Genomic DNA, 17,425 nt, shown 5'->3' with positions numbered 1-17,425 from the left:
CTTGAATGAATAGGCATTTCTCAGAACAAGTTAAGTCAAGGAGCTTGCTGATAGAGGAGAGTATTCAATTTCAAAAAACAGGCTTTTAAATAATTGCTTCTCTGGAAGATCCTTAAACACTGGAAACACACATCCACCTCCATAAAATGATTTGAGAGAAAAAAAAAAGTGTCCTGATGAAAGGAATGTGAGTGGCTAGGATGGCTTTGAAGGGCCCTTGTAATTTGAGGATTCCGTGCTCCAGGAGCAATGGAAATCAGGGAACAGGACCTCCTGCAAAATATTCACAACTCTTTGAAATGGAAATTAGGCTGGTCCAATTTCAGAATCAAATTAAAGCAAGTATTCAGGGTGTTAGCAGGCAGTGCCTGAGCCTGTTTGAAGCAGCCCATAAGGGAGGGAAGCGTGCTTTTCCCTGGATGAAGCAGGATCTCACTCAGCCTGTTTCCATCTTTACTTTTAGCACCTGCTGGCTTGGAGTGGTGTCGCTCAAGCAATCAGACAGTGGGTGGACGTGCCAAGAGCCTGACCTCCCCATGTCGGCTACCCCCTCCCCCTACAACTCATGACTGCCTGTCCTGATATAGATGGGACCTGGGACTGGTTTAAAATGACAGGCTCAAGTTCTTTGAGGAAGAGAAGACTAATTCAAAGGAGCAGCCAGACAAGCTTTCCTTCTCTGCAGGCATAATCACTGTCCCCCGTCACCATGGCCCACCTGGGAGCCCATTTTGCCTTTAGATCTCGCTGGCAGAAGACTGACGATGAACTCTGTCGTCATAGCATGTCCTTTATCCTCCACAAAGCCATTCGCAATGACTTCTTTCAGAGCTACCTCTACCTGCTGGAAAAAATTCCCCTGGGTAAGTGAGCGAGAGCTGCTGGATGAGGGACAAGAAGGGACTGGATGGGTTGTATGAAGTCATTTGATGGCTTGGAGAGACGTAAGACAGGGGGGCTTTTCAGCTAAGGAGAACTGACCGATGTCAGTGTGTGAGATGCTTCAATGACATTCTTTTATGGAGAGGAGAACATGGAGTGCTGCCTGGCAAGGCTGAAGTCTTTCAGGGTTTTCATGGGCCCCTAGGCATAGTGACTTACTGCCCTAGGTGTAAGCTGAGGGACTACGAGGCTTAGAGAAACTCAGTTCTTGAGTTGTCAATGTTGTGTTTTCTTCTTGCACAAGTTGGAAAGTTAGGCTACTCAGAGTTGAGACTATTCATGTTGTGTTATGCGAAAATTGAAAACAAAGATTACATGATGAGGGATCAAAACATGCTTGGGGCATGCATGCATGCATGTGTAAGTAGTATGTGTGCAGTGAAGGTAGTGAAGGTGTGTGCATGTGTGTGTGTGTGTGTGTGTGTGTGTATGTGTGAGTATGGTCTGTTCTGGGCTATATCACAAGCATCATCAGAGAACCAAGAAAGCTAATATTAGTTTGCATTTTTGGTATCAGGGGGTAGTAGTCTGTCTTCATTTTTGTTTTTTCCCTAGTTTCAGGAAAATGGGACAAGAGAGCTTATCAGGTATGCCTATAGCATCCTTTTTCAACCTCTGTGAAGGTAGCAAACTTCAGGACCCTCTAACAAGCACTGAAGAGGAAACAACTGAGCATTAAACTGTGAAGTGCCCCCTTCCTGCCTCTTTGATTTCTATTTTCTCCCAGTGAAAACAAGAATGCTGTTTCTCAGCCTTGGTCTGTTTGCTTAAGGTTGGCTGAAAGCCCCATAGTACACTTGCTTTGGCCCCAGTTTCCTGCTGCGGAAAGAACTACATAGTTCTTAGTGTTACATCTAAGAATCTGGATGTTAGCAGCCATCTAAGTCTTAGTTTATAAAATTACTTCTGAGTTTTAAAATTCTAGTCCTATAGGTACGATCATCTTGTATTTATAGCTTTCATATGAAAATATGTCCACCTACACTATGGGCAAATATCACTCTTCTTCCCCTCATTTCCCTACATCCTCCCTACAATTTTATTTTCTAAGTGAAAGAAAGAAAATTCCAAGCTGTATTATCTATTTAGAGAGAGTAACACCAAAGCAAGTTGAAGGCTTCTTCCATTATGATAAATGTATCTCTGTCTTCTTACGAGAAAAACTGGACTGATCATTTGGAAAGTTATAATGCCCTGGAACCTCCAGACATGGGCAAATCACTGACTCTGGGGAACAATCTTCGAGGCACAGTTCAGGAAGAGTCTTCAGCAACACTGTGTGATTTAGACTGGAGAAAGCTATGAATTATAATAGCGGAGAAGAGATTCACTAGTGGCAAAATGACAGACAGACTTTAAAATGGTTACCAGACAGAAAAGGGACCGGTTTCTCAATGCAGCCGTCAATCAGTTAAGTATAAAACAATCTCTGCTCAAAATTAGATGAGAATTAGTTTGAAATAAGCAGTCTACCAGTTACACTTGGTCTTAATTTTTTTTTTTTTTGTTTTTGTTTTGTTTCTTTCGGGACAGAGTTTCTCTATGCAGCCCTGCTTGCCCTAGAACTCTGTCTGTAGACCAGCCTGGTTTTGAACTCACAGAGATCTGCCTGCCTCTGACTCCCCAGTGCTGGGATGAAAGACATGTACCACCACCACTGCCTGGCTATCTTTTCTTAATCTAATGTAATCATCTTGATTTTTACAGTGTTTTTATTTTTATGTATTTTTCTCCTTCACGATTGTATGAATGGTTGATTAATAATTTGCAAAAACTGATATTTTAGACATAATAGTTCATGGAAGCCCAAAGTGAAATGAAGGGAAATGTGTAGCATTTTTGCTTAGGTTTAGAGTTTGGGTGCCTTTTTCAAACTCTGTTCTTGCCTCACCAGTGGCCTCTGAAAGGCTAGGAGGTTTCCTTTAATGAGTGCAACCAGAATAAAATCAGTTTACTCCAGGCCAAAGTCAGATGTATCATTACTTACTTACCTCTCCATAAGTGAACACTCCTTATTATTTCTAGTCTGATAATTCAGCCTGGGCACTGGTTTTCTCTGAGAATCAGTAAGGTAGTTGTCTCCACAATACTTCTGTGACAACAATAATTGAGGTAGGTATTAGCTGGTGTGAGTTAGGCTCTGCTGCAGTAACAAATGAACTCTGAGATATCATTGGTTGTACCCATGTATTTGTTCTTAATATCATTTCTGACATGCCTTATAGCAATAGGGCTCCAGGACGACACAATCTCCATCAGCCCGATAACACTATTCACCAAAGCAAAGGAAAACAGATGTGGATAGAGTTGTAGGCTGTCTGGTAGCTTTAAATATATTAGCCCAAAATGACACACATCACATTTGTTTATAATCTATTGCCCAGAAATATAAGACTATGCATGATGTACACACACACACACACACACACACACACACACACACACACATATATAATCATTCAGTACTTCTGTTATTCTGTTATGAAGAAAACCCGTTGGTGTTTAGAGATGGTTACATCAGACGCTTCTTTCTGATCAAGCCAGTCATATTCAGGGCAAGAGGTAGTTACAGAATTACAACTGATTAAGTGTTATGTTCTTGGATTAGTCAAACTAGAGAAGTTATCCTTTTGCAAGTTAAATGCCTGTGAACATTACTTCCTTCAAAAACGGTAATAGGAGAACTAGAAGAATCACATGCAGTATACACGCAAAAGCCATCAGCTTTCAGTGGGTGTGAGATTTTTTTGCTTCCTTGTGCCAGGCCTCTTTAACATCACCACTTAACATTTTTTTTTTTTTTTTTTTTTTTTGAGCAGGAATTACCAAAGACGATAAACTTAATATGTGCAAGTTTTCAGGCTGTAGCGGATATTATACCTTTTAGGTTGGAAGTAAAACAGGCAACCGAGATGCTGCCTCCTGGGCCCACAGCAGTGTTTTTAGTGTTTGGCTTCCCTTGTCCTTAATGACTTTAAGACTTCATAAAAATGAAAATAGAACCTTTTTTTTTTTAAATGAGAAAACCCTTCCTGTAGGGTCTGCACAGAGGGCTAGTTGTCTAGGAGTAATTATGGAAAGAACTGTGGTTAGCCAGTCTTTGATTCTTTCTTTCCTTTTCCCGACCCTCCAGCCCTCTGTGTAAGGCAGCCCGTCTTATTCCAGCTTACTATGTCAGAAGATCTGTCATGGAAACCTTCCTTCCAGCATCCTTGACTAGCTTCGGCAATGTATGGACATAAAGAACTGTTCAGTGTTCAGTGGAAGATGAAGCAATGCTGTTTACCTCAAGAGACTTCAGGAAAAGGGCGAACAGGCTTTCTGCCCTCAGTGTTTTACATTTTTAAAAACCTCAGTTCATTGCTACAGCATCCTATTGGGTGTATTCTTAGTTTCCATAACTTGTATTTGTGGGATTAGGCACAGGAGGTAGATGTTTTGCCAGTTATGTTGGAGTGTTATGTGGCAGGGCAGGATTAAAGTCCAGGCATAAGTATCCCTGGCTTCTTTTGAGCTGTTACATATCCTACCCACCCATGTGAATGGACTAAAGTGGTCAGTGAGGTGAAATTTTTTCACATGTGTTTTTCAGTTTGACAGCAATAGAAAGCATTGCCCATGAAGAAAACTGACTTTCTGTAGGGATCCAGATGGTGCCCCACTGAGTAAGTTCATATAACTCAGTGACATCAGTTTGCAGTTCATTTGGAGATTTGGGTTAAAGAGTTTTCTAAAGATGACTGTTTAGAAAAAAACAGGAACTGGTATAAGAAAAGATGTTATCATAAGCCTTTAGTTTGTTTATAAGTTCTTCAAGGGACTTGTAGGTAGCCCAGTTGGAGATGTTCATATAAATTAATACAACTACATTTTTTCATACATAAAAATGAGTGAGTGTCAGTTGTTTTATTTAGAGTCTGTACCTCCTGCACATCGTTATTTAGAAATGGTTCTGGGTGATTTTGCAGAAGGACCAAAGCTTTGTTTAACACAAAAACTTTGTTCAAGTGATCTTGTCTCGACTTGCTGCAATATGTCTTTTGCTAAGTGAAACTGTTCTATTAAGTCCCATCTGTTCAGTACTCATGAGAAGCGATCATTCATTCTAGTCTTCTAAAATATTAAGAGTCAATCTTACAGGATTAAAAGAAACAATATGAAACTACCTAGGATAATTCCAGGCACACAAGAAGACCCAATGGGTATCATTTCCTTTCTGTCAGGAATCCCTTCTAGAAGAATAACTTTGAGGAGGAGTTAAGGACAGTGGCTGCTTATTCACATGACATGGTTAAAAGAGAGAGTTACTAAGAATATTTCCATTAAAACACTTTGAATTTCTACAATGAATTCAGCATACAGCTCTTGAGTATAATTGATTTTAGCCACATGACTGGCATTAATACACGATTCATTGCATAATTAAAAAATCATCAAAATACAGTCTATGAAATTCTCAAAGAATTAATAAAATAGTATATTTAAAATCCTTGATGCTAAAAGGGCATTTTTTCTTGTTAAAGAAATGAAGGAAAAATATCTTTTTTTAAAAAAACTCACCTGGTGCAGTTTTAGGTCAAAATGTAAGATGAGGAAGCAACGGGTACTGAATTCACATAGAACTGGGATCTAACCTTACCTTCTTCTTCTATAGAAGGTATATGTAACATTTATCTTACATTGTCAATGAGATATATTTCTTGCCTATGTATAGATTTGCTAATTACAGCTAATATGGGTAAAGAAATAGGTGCCATTTTTTTTTACCTAGTCTCTATTGCAAACTATCTCAACATTTACACAGACATTGCAATTTTGTGACAAAATACCACTACATGAATTTCCAAAGTAAAAAGGCACGAGAGACCAACATGAACTCCTCAGGAGTCTTTAGGGGTAGAACCTGGGATTGGCCATAGCACCTCATATATCTTTCTTGGAGAAAAGCATCTGTCAGGTGAAAATGAGAACTCAAGCCTCTAACCATAAAAGCCCACCTGGAAAAGCTGAAACCTGCTGAGCTCTGTGTTGACTCGAAACAAAAATGTTGCTGATGAAATGAACCATGTCCACTTCTAGATTAAGGCACTTGATATACCCTACCAACTTGGTGACTTAAGCATTTATGGATGACTGTGGTGACTTTGCTGCTTTACATGGATCAAAAACATTGAGGGCGGTCATCGAGATGGTTAGGTAGGTGAGTAAGGGTCATAGTTGCCAAACTCAATGATGACCTGAGTTTGATGCCTGGGACCCACGTTTTGGGATGAGAGAGCTGACTCTTGTAGGCTGTCCTTTGATCTCCATATATGTGTACTGTAGCACAATGTCTCCTTAACAATGAGAGAGGGGAGAAAGACAGAGAGAGAGAGAGAGAGAGAGAGAGAGAGAGAGAGAGAGAGAGAGAGAGAGAGAGAAAGAGAGGCAGGGAGCAGACAGACAGACATTGGGTCATGGCTCATCCATAATTCTACAACAGTATTCAATCCTGAGAAGACCTTCTGAATTGTAATATTCTAGCTTGATGTTTTGAGAACTCCAGAAGAATTTGGCATGCTCATAATGTTGTAGTGGTTATGCCTGAATTTTACATCTCTGTTGAGTTTATAAGCATTTTATATAAGACTTTACCTAGGGAAGCAAGGGAAGAGGTAGGTCAGCAGTTGCTATTGTTTTGGAGCCTGTGTACTTTCAATTTTCTATTGTCTCATTCAGTGGTCAGTTGTACATAAATTGAAAAAAGGATTCTTTATATACAATGCTTTAAAAGATTTGTATTTTAAAATGAACATACATGCATAATAGTTAATAAACATTGAGGAGACCATAGATAATAACATTATCAGAAAATAAATCTAGAATTTAGAAACTTACTCCTTATAACTATTTCAGAAAATCCATGGTCAATCAGTGGTGACTCAAACATTAGTTCCAGTGCAAGTTGGAAAATCTGACTGTAACTCCATAATGAGAGCAGAGTCCTGCTCATATGCTATCTATTGCATTTTTAAACTTTTATAATGAAAACGTGGGAGTATATAATTGTTGACTTTAGAATCAAGGAAGGCCCTGCTCTACCGGCACCATCTTTGCAGTCATCTAAGAAAAGTCAATGTTCCTAGGCAAGGCTAGGAATGACTCCCTCTACTTACAATTATGCCACATTTTGGTTTGCTTCATCTCATAATAATAGCATGTTTGAGCCATTGTATATTTTTCCTAGAGCTTTCAACCATATTTTATTTCTGGTGACTATGAGCTAAAACATGTCTTTTTTGGAATTTTACCAATGTGTCCTAGATTCTTGGCTTACATTGTCTATTGGCTGAACTCCAGCCTATAATTTCTCTTGCAGCATGAACAGTTTTATGCATGATCTGATAAGCAGTTGTCGTTTGTGGATTTCCTTTCAGTGGATTCCTGTGTTAATGACATCATCTTTCTGTATACATCTCTTGATTTTATCATTTGCTGGGTTGAAATACAGCTTCAAGAAACTTCTGAAAAATGAATTCGTAGGAAGTAAATACTCTCACAGTTAACTGAATGTTAAATTTTGCTTCAAAAGAAATGTTCCTCAGAATACAAATGCCACTAAAGTGCCTTCAAGTGTTTCTGATGAGATTTGCTTAGTTTTAGCTCTTTTGTAAAAGATTCCAGTTACACAGACTATGACATAACCAACAGGAAGTTTTATTTATAGGTGTGTGTCTGGTAGAGGCAATACTCCTGCATACTTATATTAATACATTATTATTTATTAAAAATTCAAATAATTTTGAGTCCTGTATCTTATTTTCTAAATATGACTACTCAATTTAAAGGTCAGTATTTTTTTTCAAATGACATTACAGTCCTTTTCTTATTATTTCTGTTTTCATATTTTTAAATGTGTCTGTAAATTTGCTTTTAAAGAATGTCCATCCTTCCTAGCACTGGTTAGAGCTTATGATTTCTTTCGGCTCTCGAATTTTCTTTCTGTTGTTTATTTAATAGTTTTCTTCCTAGAGCTGTAGAACTTTAGAAATTCTAAACTTTCTAAATGGTTTGTTTGGGGGCCTTCTGGAGTAGGGTGTTGTTAAAATGTTGACTTTAAGAATGTTTTGAGAATATCATACATGAGTACTATATTTGAATAGAGACATACTTGTGTACGTTGCTTTTAAAGAAGTGAAATATAGGGCTGAGCAGCAAGAATGAGTGAGAATGTTCCCATAAAGCACTCAGAGCTAAGAGACAACACGTAGCACCATGTGGTGAAGTTATTTTTTCCACTATTTTGATAAAATGGCATGTCACCCTTATTGAACTAACTATTCAATTATAAAAATTGAAGTCAAGGTGATTTATAGATAAGGTTTTCAAAGATCAGGGTGTAAATAGTTTTCTTAATGTTATGTAGCATGCCAATCTTTAGGTTAGAACTCAAATGCAGATATTTCTGATTTAACACCATTGTTCACATTGGGGATGGCAGTGCAGGTCTTTAATCCCAACACTTGGGAGGCAGAGGCAGGCAGATCTATGTGAGTTTGAACCAAGCCTGGTCATAGCAAGTTTTAGGGCAGCTAGACCTGCATCAGGAGACCTTGTCTAAAAGTCAAATCAAATCAAACCAAATCAAGTCAAACCAAACCAAATCAAATCAAATCAGTACCATTTCTTCTACAACATAAATTTATGGAGTTTTAAGAAATTCATTAGATTGTTAAAAATGAGCTTGTTACACCCTACAAATTTTAATAACCTTTCCTAATATTTTCTTTGCAGTAAAATTGTATGCTTTAACAAGCCAAGTCATTGATGGTGAGATGCAGTTCTATGCCAGAGCCAAACTTTTCTACCAAGAAGTACCAGCCACAGAAGAAGGCATGATGGGAAATTTTATTGAACTATCCAACCCAGATATCCTGGCCTCTCGTGAATTTCTTAGGAAATTTGTTGGGGTGAGTTTTCTGACTGATGCTGGAGGAGAGAACCAAGACTTGTAAAGTCTGAGCTCACATGTTCCCGTGCTGTTAAAGCCATGTGACCCAGCGCAGTGGTCAGCCAGAAAGCCTGTTTTAAGATGTTCAGAGAAACGGAGCTCAGCAAACCCTGGGCTTATCTCACTTGACTCTGCACCACTGTAGTAGCAGCTAATCTTGCTTGGTTGGGGGAAGGTGAGCTAGAAGTTCAGACATTACTGAAAGAAGATTACAGAGGCATCTCCTTCAGCATCTCAGAGGCAAATAGCTGTCACCAGACTGTTGAGACTTCATGCATGCCTCATGGAATTTCATGTTGATGTATAAAGTTTCTAAAATACAAATTGAATATACTAGGAAAAGCATACATGCTTATGTTCAGTTTAAAAACCAAGGATGATAGAACACCTTTATAATTTTTGTAGACAGTTAATCTTGTTACCTGAAAAACCATGATTATTTTATTATTCTGGATTTGACTGGACCTCTTCCCTTTTGAGGAGGAAATCTCCAGGTCGTATAGAGACAAGATGGTAAAATGTAGGAGCCAAAATTCTAAGCTTTATAAAGCATCATGGTTCTTCTACCTAATTATAAACACCCCTGGATGGAGATATATATATATATATATATATATATATATATATATATATATATATATATATATCTTTAGTTTTCTTATCCACGACTAGAGAGTAACAACAGAATCTGTTTAGTGGAGAAAAATGAAGGGCAAAGAAGACTAGAGTTGTTAGGCACTTCTAACAACTAAGATGAGCATAAAATAAATCTAATGTGTCTATTACTAATAATACCATGATGTCTTATTGTGTATTCATCACACACCATACAAATTTATTTAGTTTTCAAGTTGTCTTAATCCAACCACAATAAAGCTGCTGGTGGTCTTACTGAAGAGGAAACTCCTAATTGCAAGCAAAATTTGTTGCAATTAAATGCAATGTCCTTTGACTAAAATGTGGGTAGTGTTTTATTTTGATGAAGGAAGTACTATCAATATTTAGCTTCAGAGTCATGCTGTCAACTTTCTCAGAAGGATGGCATGAGGACCCTCCATCTTGTTGAAGCGAGGGTCTACTCGTTCTAAGCCTCCCTGCTACACCCCATATCTGAGTCTGAGTCTGGTGGTCTCATGGTCAGGATGAGATGTCTACCAGACCCATTGTCTACCTGCTGTAAGTTACAGCCACAAAGATCTGAAAAGCAGAGAGTTTATGGTATCGTGGATGTTTACATGTCAGAGAAATCTGCAATAGTTTTGAACTTGCACCAATGGCTGATTTCATGGCATGGTTATTCTAGGTAGGTGAGTTTGCTAAGCCTTTCAGGAACACTATCTATTTACTCTTTATAATTCTTAAAGGTAAAGACTGGTGTCAGTTCCTCTTTTATAGCTGTGGAAACTGGGGATTAAACGGATGAAAGAAATCCTTAAGATTGCACACACTGAGTATCAGTGCAGCTAGGTTGGTTTTACATCAAATTCCTTGCTCTCAACCACAATGTATTCCCATCCCCCATTTGTTTCATGAAGCAGGAGAAAAATCCCTGGTTTTTGCACACAGACTATAGACCCCAACCCTCCTCTATTCTGCCCTAAGCAGTCCCTTCTGCTTGCCTCATGGCAAGGCAGACTTTGATCCCAAGGCACTTCAGAAGCCTAGCTAGTAATCCAGCTGTCTTGTCACTCCACGAGAAATGCCAAGCTGACCACAGGTATTCTGGTCAGACAGAGCCCAGAGGCACGCCTCTGGACCTGGGAAAGGAAACATTGTATGCTTGCATATTTATGTTGGAAAAGAGGCAGGCTGCTTCTTTCAAACAAATACAAGAGCCCTTCTTAGTAGACAAGGCTCATTGTAAAGCTGTGACCTTGAACTAAGAACAAATAGTCTGCTTAAAGGAATGCTATTTTAGTACTTTGACCTTAATGATCTGCTAAATTAGTATCTAGGTCAAGAAACAGGGAGTTAGGGGATATGAGTATCTGACATGATTTATTTGTGTGTCAACTGGGAAAAGGCAGACTGTTTAATTTAAAGCTTTGCTTTCCTTTCAACACTAAGTGACAAGGGACAATGGGAAAAGCTGTTTCATCTAGTTGCAAATGTATTTGCTTTAGACAATCCACAAATGGCACCAGGATGAAGGCTGCATACCTGATAAACAATAGGATAAAGTTGTTCTACATAAGAAGAATTGGGCATTTGTTTCTTAGATATTTGCCAGAGATTTGGATGCTGAGAACAACGAGATTTGGTTTGCACAGCATAGCTTTTATACAGCACCGTGAAGCAATACATTTTAGTTGTCAGATTCATTGAATGCTCTTAAGATACTTTTATGCAAAATAAAACAATCAGGCATCTTAAAAACAAAAACCAGCACAAGTAAGAATGCTTTTAAAACTATCTTGTATGAATTCATAGATATGAACATATTAACAATGAGTGAAGGCAGAAATAAAAGTCATCTTGTTTTGAAATTACACATGGTGCGAGGCTGTATTCACATTTGTCCAGGGTGTCCGATTTCAATCCAGTCACAGCTTCTCCAGTCATCGAGCCCCAGAGGTGAGAGCAGATTCAGAGATCAGTCTTTAAATATCTCTGCTCAGAGGTGCTGCCTGTGATCAACAGAGAAAGAATAGCAGTGCCAGGTCAGGGGAGGAAGTGCCAACCACCCTGGACAAAGCAGAACAGAGCAACTTGGTGGTGGTCGGAGAGGCTGGAAGTTTGTAGCACCCAGGTGAAAGGAGCATTTGTGTCTGCTTAGTAACAGTTTCAAGGATAGCTGTAACCAAACATCACTTGCCTGAATTGAGGAGACAGAATTGAAGAGGGTGGGAAAAAAATTCATCCAGCTCACTGATTCTCAACCTTAGTATCGATCCCTTAGGGGCGTAACACATCAAATATCCTGTATATCAGGTATTTAGATGATGATTTATATCAGTAGCAAAATTACAGTCATGAAGTGGTAACAAAATAATTTCATGGTTGGAGGTCAGCACAACATGAGGAATCATATTAAAGAGTCACAGCATTAAGGAATGTTGAGAACCACCGTTCCGGAAGTTCTAGTTTGCACATTTCAGTTCAGTTTATTTGTATAAAACACAATGGGACTAAATTCCTCCTTATTCCTCTACTGGGAGTCCTGCCTGGCTACAGGAAGTGGCCTCTTCAGGATCCATATCCCCCACTACTAGTAGTTTCAGCTAGAGCCAGTCCCATAGCCAACGTGGGGTCTCCCTCTGTCCCAAGTCTCTGGCATGTCCTAGAGATGCCCCCACCCCTTCTCATTCTCTCTCACCTGCCCTTCCTATGCTTGATCTCTTGGCACTGTTCTTCTCTCCATCTCCTCTCCCACCCAATTCTCTCCTTCTAACCACTTCTGATACCTATTTTACTTTTCCTTTGGAGAAAGATTCAAGCAGCCTTTCTTGGGCCCTTCTTGTTATTAGGGTTCTTTGAGTCTGTGATTCTACTTCTTAAGTTTCTTGTTACACCAGTGAGACCGGCATGACCAATAGTGCTGCTCAGAACCAAGCAATGCCAGGAAACAGTTTTAATAAGAACCACCTATTGAACACACCAATATCTAACTAAAGTCATTGCTGATACCTTTATGATAATCGCTCCCCATCTTCCCCTTTCATGATTTTATATAAAAGATTATGACTTTCACAAGACTTTAAATCAGTTAGTCATATTTATGCTACGATATTTGAACAAGAGAGAAGCCCTAGTGAAGGCGGAGATGGCAAGCATATGGTAGTGTCCTACTGCTTTGCTTCTTAGATTCAAGGCAGAAATCTCCAATCAAGATCAGTCATAGATCCCTTTCCTGCTGAGTCTGAATGAAACCTTTGAGTGCTTTTGACTATATCACATTAATGGCCCCTGACAAAGGAATCATAGCGTTGACGGTGATATTCCTACTGTAGTCTGGGTTTGGCTCAGATGGTTCCCCACACATTCTAGTTATTGCAGTTAGCTATGTAATTCTAGAAACTGGAGTTTTCTCATCTCCAAAATGGGAATCATCATCATCGTCAACTTACAGAGGTTTTCCTGACTGTTGTAATTATTATGGATATAAAGAACATATGACAGATACTCACTTATTACGTCCCCTTGTTCCATTTGAGAAGACATTATAATTGCCCCCTTTTGCTCTTGTCATTGTGCCTTTCTAGTGTAAGGGAAGCCCTCTGGATGGACTGGAAGGCAATTCTTTTTTTGTTTCCTTCTGCTCATGCTTGCCTTTGATCCGTAGCCAACTCTATTTCTCATCCTTAGTTCCTGAGAAATCAAGAGTAGGCTTTCTCCATAAGATCTTGATTGTTAACTCCAAGTATCCTATTACTGTAATTTCTAGCACGAACCTATTCAGCAGCCATCCCAATCATGACGAACTAATTTAGACCAGCTGAGTCTTTCTTCATAAATCCAAAGCTTTTCTTTAATTGTATAGAAGCAATTTTGAGAACGTTTATATTAGCTAACTCCTCCATATCCACCACCTTCCTATCCCCCTTCCTAGTTAATTTAATCCAATTTAATACTGGAAAAAGAGGTTTTTTTTTTTCCAGTAAATAGTTTCTTGTACAAAAATACAAAAAAAAAAATCCTTCAGCATTAAAGGAAACACAGACTGAAGAAACTACCCTTTATCCAGATGTATGTGCTGTGTGTTGCCAGAACTTTATTTATGATACAATCCTGGCGAGACACACAGAGAGACAATGGCTATTCCTCAAGTGGGGTCTCAAACTTTACCACTCATAGAAAAGGAGTAGATGATTCTGAGTGCCTCCAAACCCAGCTTAGAAAAACTAAATTTCAATCATCCCAATAGAAAGTTGAATGTTCTCATTAAGTGCATGTTTAGAGCAATTTTGAAACTCATCAAAACTCACTGATGGGCTCCACCTCACCTCTGCATTTTTCTAACGTAATAACCGAGTGTACACATCCATTTAGCTGCCATGCTCATAAAAGCTATGTCTTCATAGACCTCTCCATGGCTCATTTCTTGGAGAAACTCACCTTGTATTGGAAGCCAAGGAAATAGTTTGTGATTCTTTTTAAGGAGATAAAGTTGGCAAAAACAAAACAAAACAAAACAAAAAAAGCCAAAGCAGAACTATAAATATTTGGCCTTTGGGGAAAATAATGAAATGTTCTATATATTGATGTGGTAATAAATACTTATCTATAAACACTTGTACAACAAACACATTGAATCTCACACACACACACACACACACACATACACACACACACACACCCACACACACACACATATGAAACATCTTATAGTATAAAATTGAGCCAAATAAACTTGTTTTGAAAAAGTAATTATAATGTCTGAGACTCAAGGTGAGTCTCTGTCCTTGAAGTGGTCCACAAGGTATCTTTCTGCAGGGGCCAGGGAGAGCGGGAACTGGCTGCGCCTTGGACTGCGGTTCTGGAATAGGAAGGGTCAGCAAGCACGTCTTGTTGCCTGTTTTCAGCAGTGTTGAACTGGTGGACATGATGGAATCCTTCCTCCTTGAAGCCCAGAGCTACTTGCAAGTTAATGAAGACAAAGTTGAAAGTTACCACTGCTACAGCCTGCAGGAGTTCACGCCCCACTTAGGGAGATATGATGTCATCTGGATTCAATGGGTCTCAGGTCAGTGTTGCATGGCATTGCTTCCGCCTTTCTCCTTTCCTTGTTAGGAAAGGTGACTCTGGGGACTTACAACACTTTTTGTTAGCTCTAGCTGTCCTGTGAACTACCAACAACTATAGGCCCCCAAAGTTCTCTTAACATTGCTGTACAAATCTGGCAATTCTTACCCTTTGGGATAGAGCAAGTGCTTGGGAACAACCCACATCTTTGCAGAAATGTAAACACTTGAAAGTACTGAAAAACTGGACCCATAAATGGTTAATCCTCATTATTTATTGGTAGAACTAAATGTTCTGAGACTTAAATCCTTAGGAAATGAAACAGCAATGAATTATATTGTTCTCTCTCTCTCTCTCTCTCTCTCTCTCTCTTACACACACACACACACACACACACACACACACACACACACACACACCACAAACTCGATTATGTTGTATAGGACATGAAATGGCTCTTGGGAGGGGCAGTTGTGTCTTGTGCCTATTAGGTATATAGTCAAGGTGTTACGATATAAATACAAGGAATTAAAACCCCTAAAAGAGAACTTGTGTGTGTGTTTTTATGTTTATCTAAGTTTTCAAAGTCTCTTGCAACTAAAACAATTAAAGCTATTAAGCAATTTGTGTGAATATACAGAAGACAGTGTTTTGATTCTTAGCCTTGTTTTCTTTCCAACTCACCTCCCTCCTGTTTCTCTACCGATCTGGCCCCACTTGCAGGGTACCTGACTGATAAGGACCTTCTTGCATTTCTTTCCCGGTGTCGAGATGGCCTGAAAGAAAACGGTATTATCATACTGAAGGACAATGTAGCACGGGAGGGCTGTATCTTCGACCTGTCTGACAGCAGTGTGACTCGGGACATGGATATCCTTCGAAGTCTTATTAGGAAGAGTGGGCTGGTGGTTCTGGGCCAGGAGAAGCAAGAGGGCTTCCCAGAGCAGTGTGTTCCGGTGTGGATGTTTGCCCTGCACAGTGACAGACACTCTTGATCAGCACTGGAAGTGAGCCAGTAGACTGGAAGATGGTGCTTCAGAACTGGGTGTACCTCCCTCCCAGGTGCCCTGTGTGATACAGACAGATATGGAAAGAAGGGATACAATGCATGTCTAGAATGATTGATAATGTAGTATGTACAAGCTGTTGTTACCATAATGCACACACTGTGATGTGTGCACACTTAGACGTATGCTTCCTGTAACGAGAGAGTCACAGATGCTGTGGATTTTCCGAGAGATGGAGTAAGACAACCGAGCAGTGCTTTAATAAGGTCCTTGTTAACACCTTCACTGCACAAGTATGTATATGGAGACCCGAGAAAGAAATGATACTCACAACTGAGAGTCTGTGTTAGTCACCAATGATTTGTGTTTATCATTTATCATAGAACAGGGTAGAAAGTCTAGACCTCTTTTCCTGTTCTTCTATCAGCTATCTTACACTTTCTTCCTCTTTACTGTTACAGGGCCTCTTGAACAAACATCTTCACCTACCTAAGAAGGTACTAGTCAAATAATTTCATGAAAATAAGTCTATTAATTTTGTCTTTAGCCCATCTTTTGGCAGAAGTATATGGTTTTCCTTTCTATTTTGGGTCAGTTTTACTACCAGTGATGTAATATGGATGTAATTTGATAACTAATGCTTGCATTACCGTGATGTGGAAGTGTCTCCTTTCAAGAGAAAATGTTACACACTCAAGTTTCACCCCAACCATATAAGTAAATGTTGTCAATGATCTAATTTTAGCCACTGGCTTTCAACAGTGCCTGCTTCTTTGCATCTGGTCTTCATTCCTTGAATGAAATGGGTGTACCTTGAGAGAGAAACATCAAAAAAAACTGGCAAGTGAAATGATGCTTAAATACTGACTTAGCTGTGTTCACAAAAGGCATTGGTGTAAATAAAATAATCTAAAATATCTCAAAAGGAAAATGAAATCCAGTTTTTATTAGCACAATGTTTGAAATGAGTATGTTGTCTTCAAAACACTTTAGCATTTTTATGTTGAAGCACAGTGATATGTCTTGACCCTGAAATTCAAAGAACCAATTTAAACTAAGAAGATCTACTGCATAGCTATGGTACCACTACAGAAAACATATTTTTAATGTCACAGATCTAGAATAATAGAAAATTGATAAGGAGTATGACAAAACTAATAATAACATAGAAATAATAAAAACTATATAAAATTTAATAATAATAATAATAATAATAATAATAATCTGTCAGAAAGTATGACAAAACTTCCATTTTACCCTTCATATGTTTTGTAACAAATTCAAAATACCTTCTTTTGAGGCTGATTCAAGAGATTTCTTTTATACCAGCAACTTTAATTCCTTTATCCCTTAACTTCTACTTTTTTATGATTGACACTCACCAATCTTCCTTGTTCTAAGTTTTCAGAGCTTATTGTGTAAAGAAAATTGCCCAATAGATACCAACAGATGATTATTAACTCTGTTGAGCCTTTGAGGTTGATATTAAACCAACCAGCTCTCTTTCTCTTGCTGAATAAAATTGTTAACTATTCTACCTAAAAAGTCTTCCAATTTGTATTATCCTGCAAACATTCCTGAATTTTTTATGTGTCCTAATTTACCCAAGAAAAAGGTTGAAGGTAAATGTTGTCACCAGCAGATCTGTGTATTGTCAGTAACAGACACAAGAGAAAACTAACAACAAAAAATCAAAACCAAAAGCAGTAGAGGTACAAGTGGACCACAAGCTAGATCAAGAAGTCTTAATAGGTTGTGTTGAAGTTCGGATGTGTTGCTGAAAGAAATATATAGAAGATTTTTG

At 38.7% G+C, this 17,425-nt stretch overlaps 1 protein-coding gene across 1 annotated transcript; it reads left to right on the top strand.

Annotated features, from left to right (window-relative positions):
* The first annotated feature begins 456 nt into the window (after positions 1-456).
* Ntmt2 (N-terminal Xaa-Pro-Lys N-methyltransferase 2) lies at positions 457-17,150 on the top strand. Its single transcript, XM_034513536.2, has 4 exons — positions 457-863; positions 8,716-8,891; positions 14,366-14,615; positions 15,338-17,150. Exons 1-4 carry the CDS (start codon positions 710-712, stop codon positions 15,607-15,609), a joined length of 852 nt encoding a protein of 283 aa, XP_034369427.1. The 5' UTR covers positions 457-709; the 3' UTR covers positions 15,610-17,150.
* The last annotated feature ends 275 nt before the right edge of the window (positions 17,151-17,425 follow it).

The sequence above is a fragment of the Arvicanthis niloticus genome, chromosome 10 (assembly GCF_011762505.2).
Source record: "Arvicanthis niloticus isolate mArvNil1 chromosome 10, mArvNil1.pat.X, whole genome shotgun sequence".
Taxonomy (NCBI): Eukaryota; Metazoa; Chordata; class Mammalia; order Rodentia; family Muridae; genus Arvicanthis; species Arvicanthis niloticus.
The sequence above is the reverse complement of the archived record's forward strand: the minus strand, read 5'-3'. Positions and strand labels throughout refer to the sequence as shown.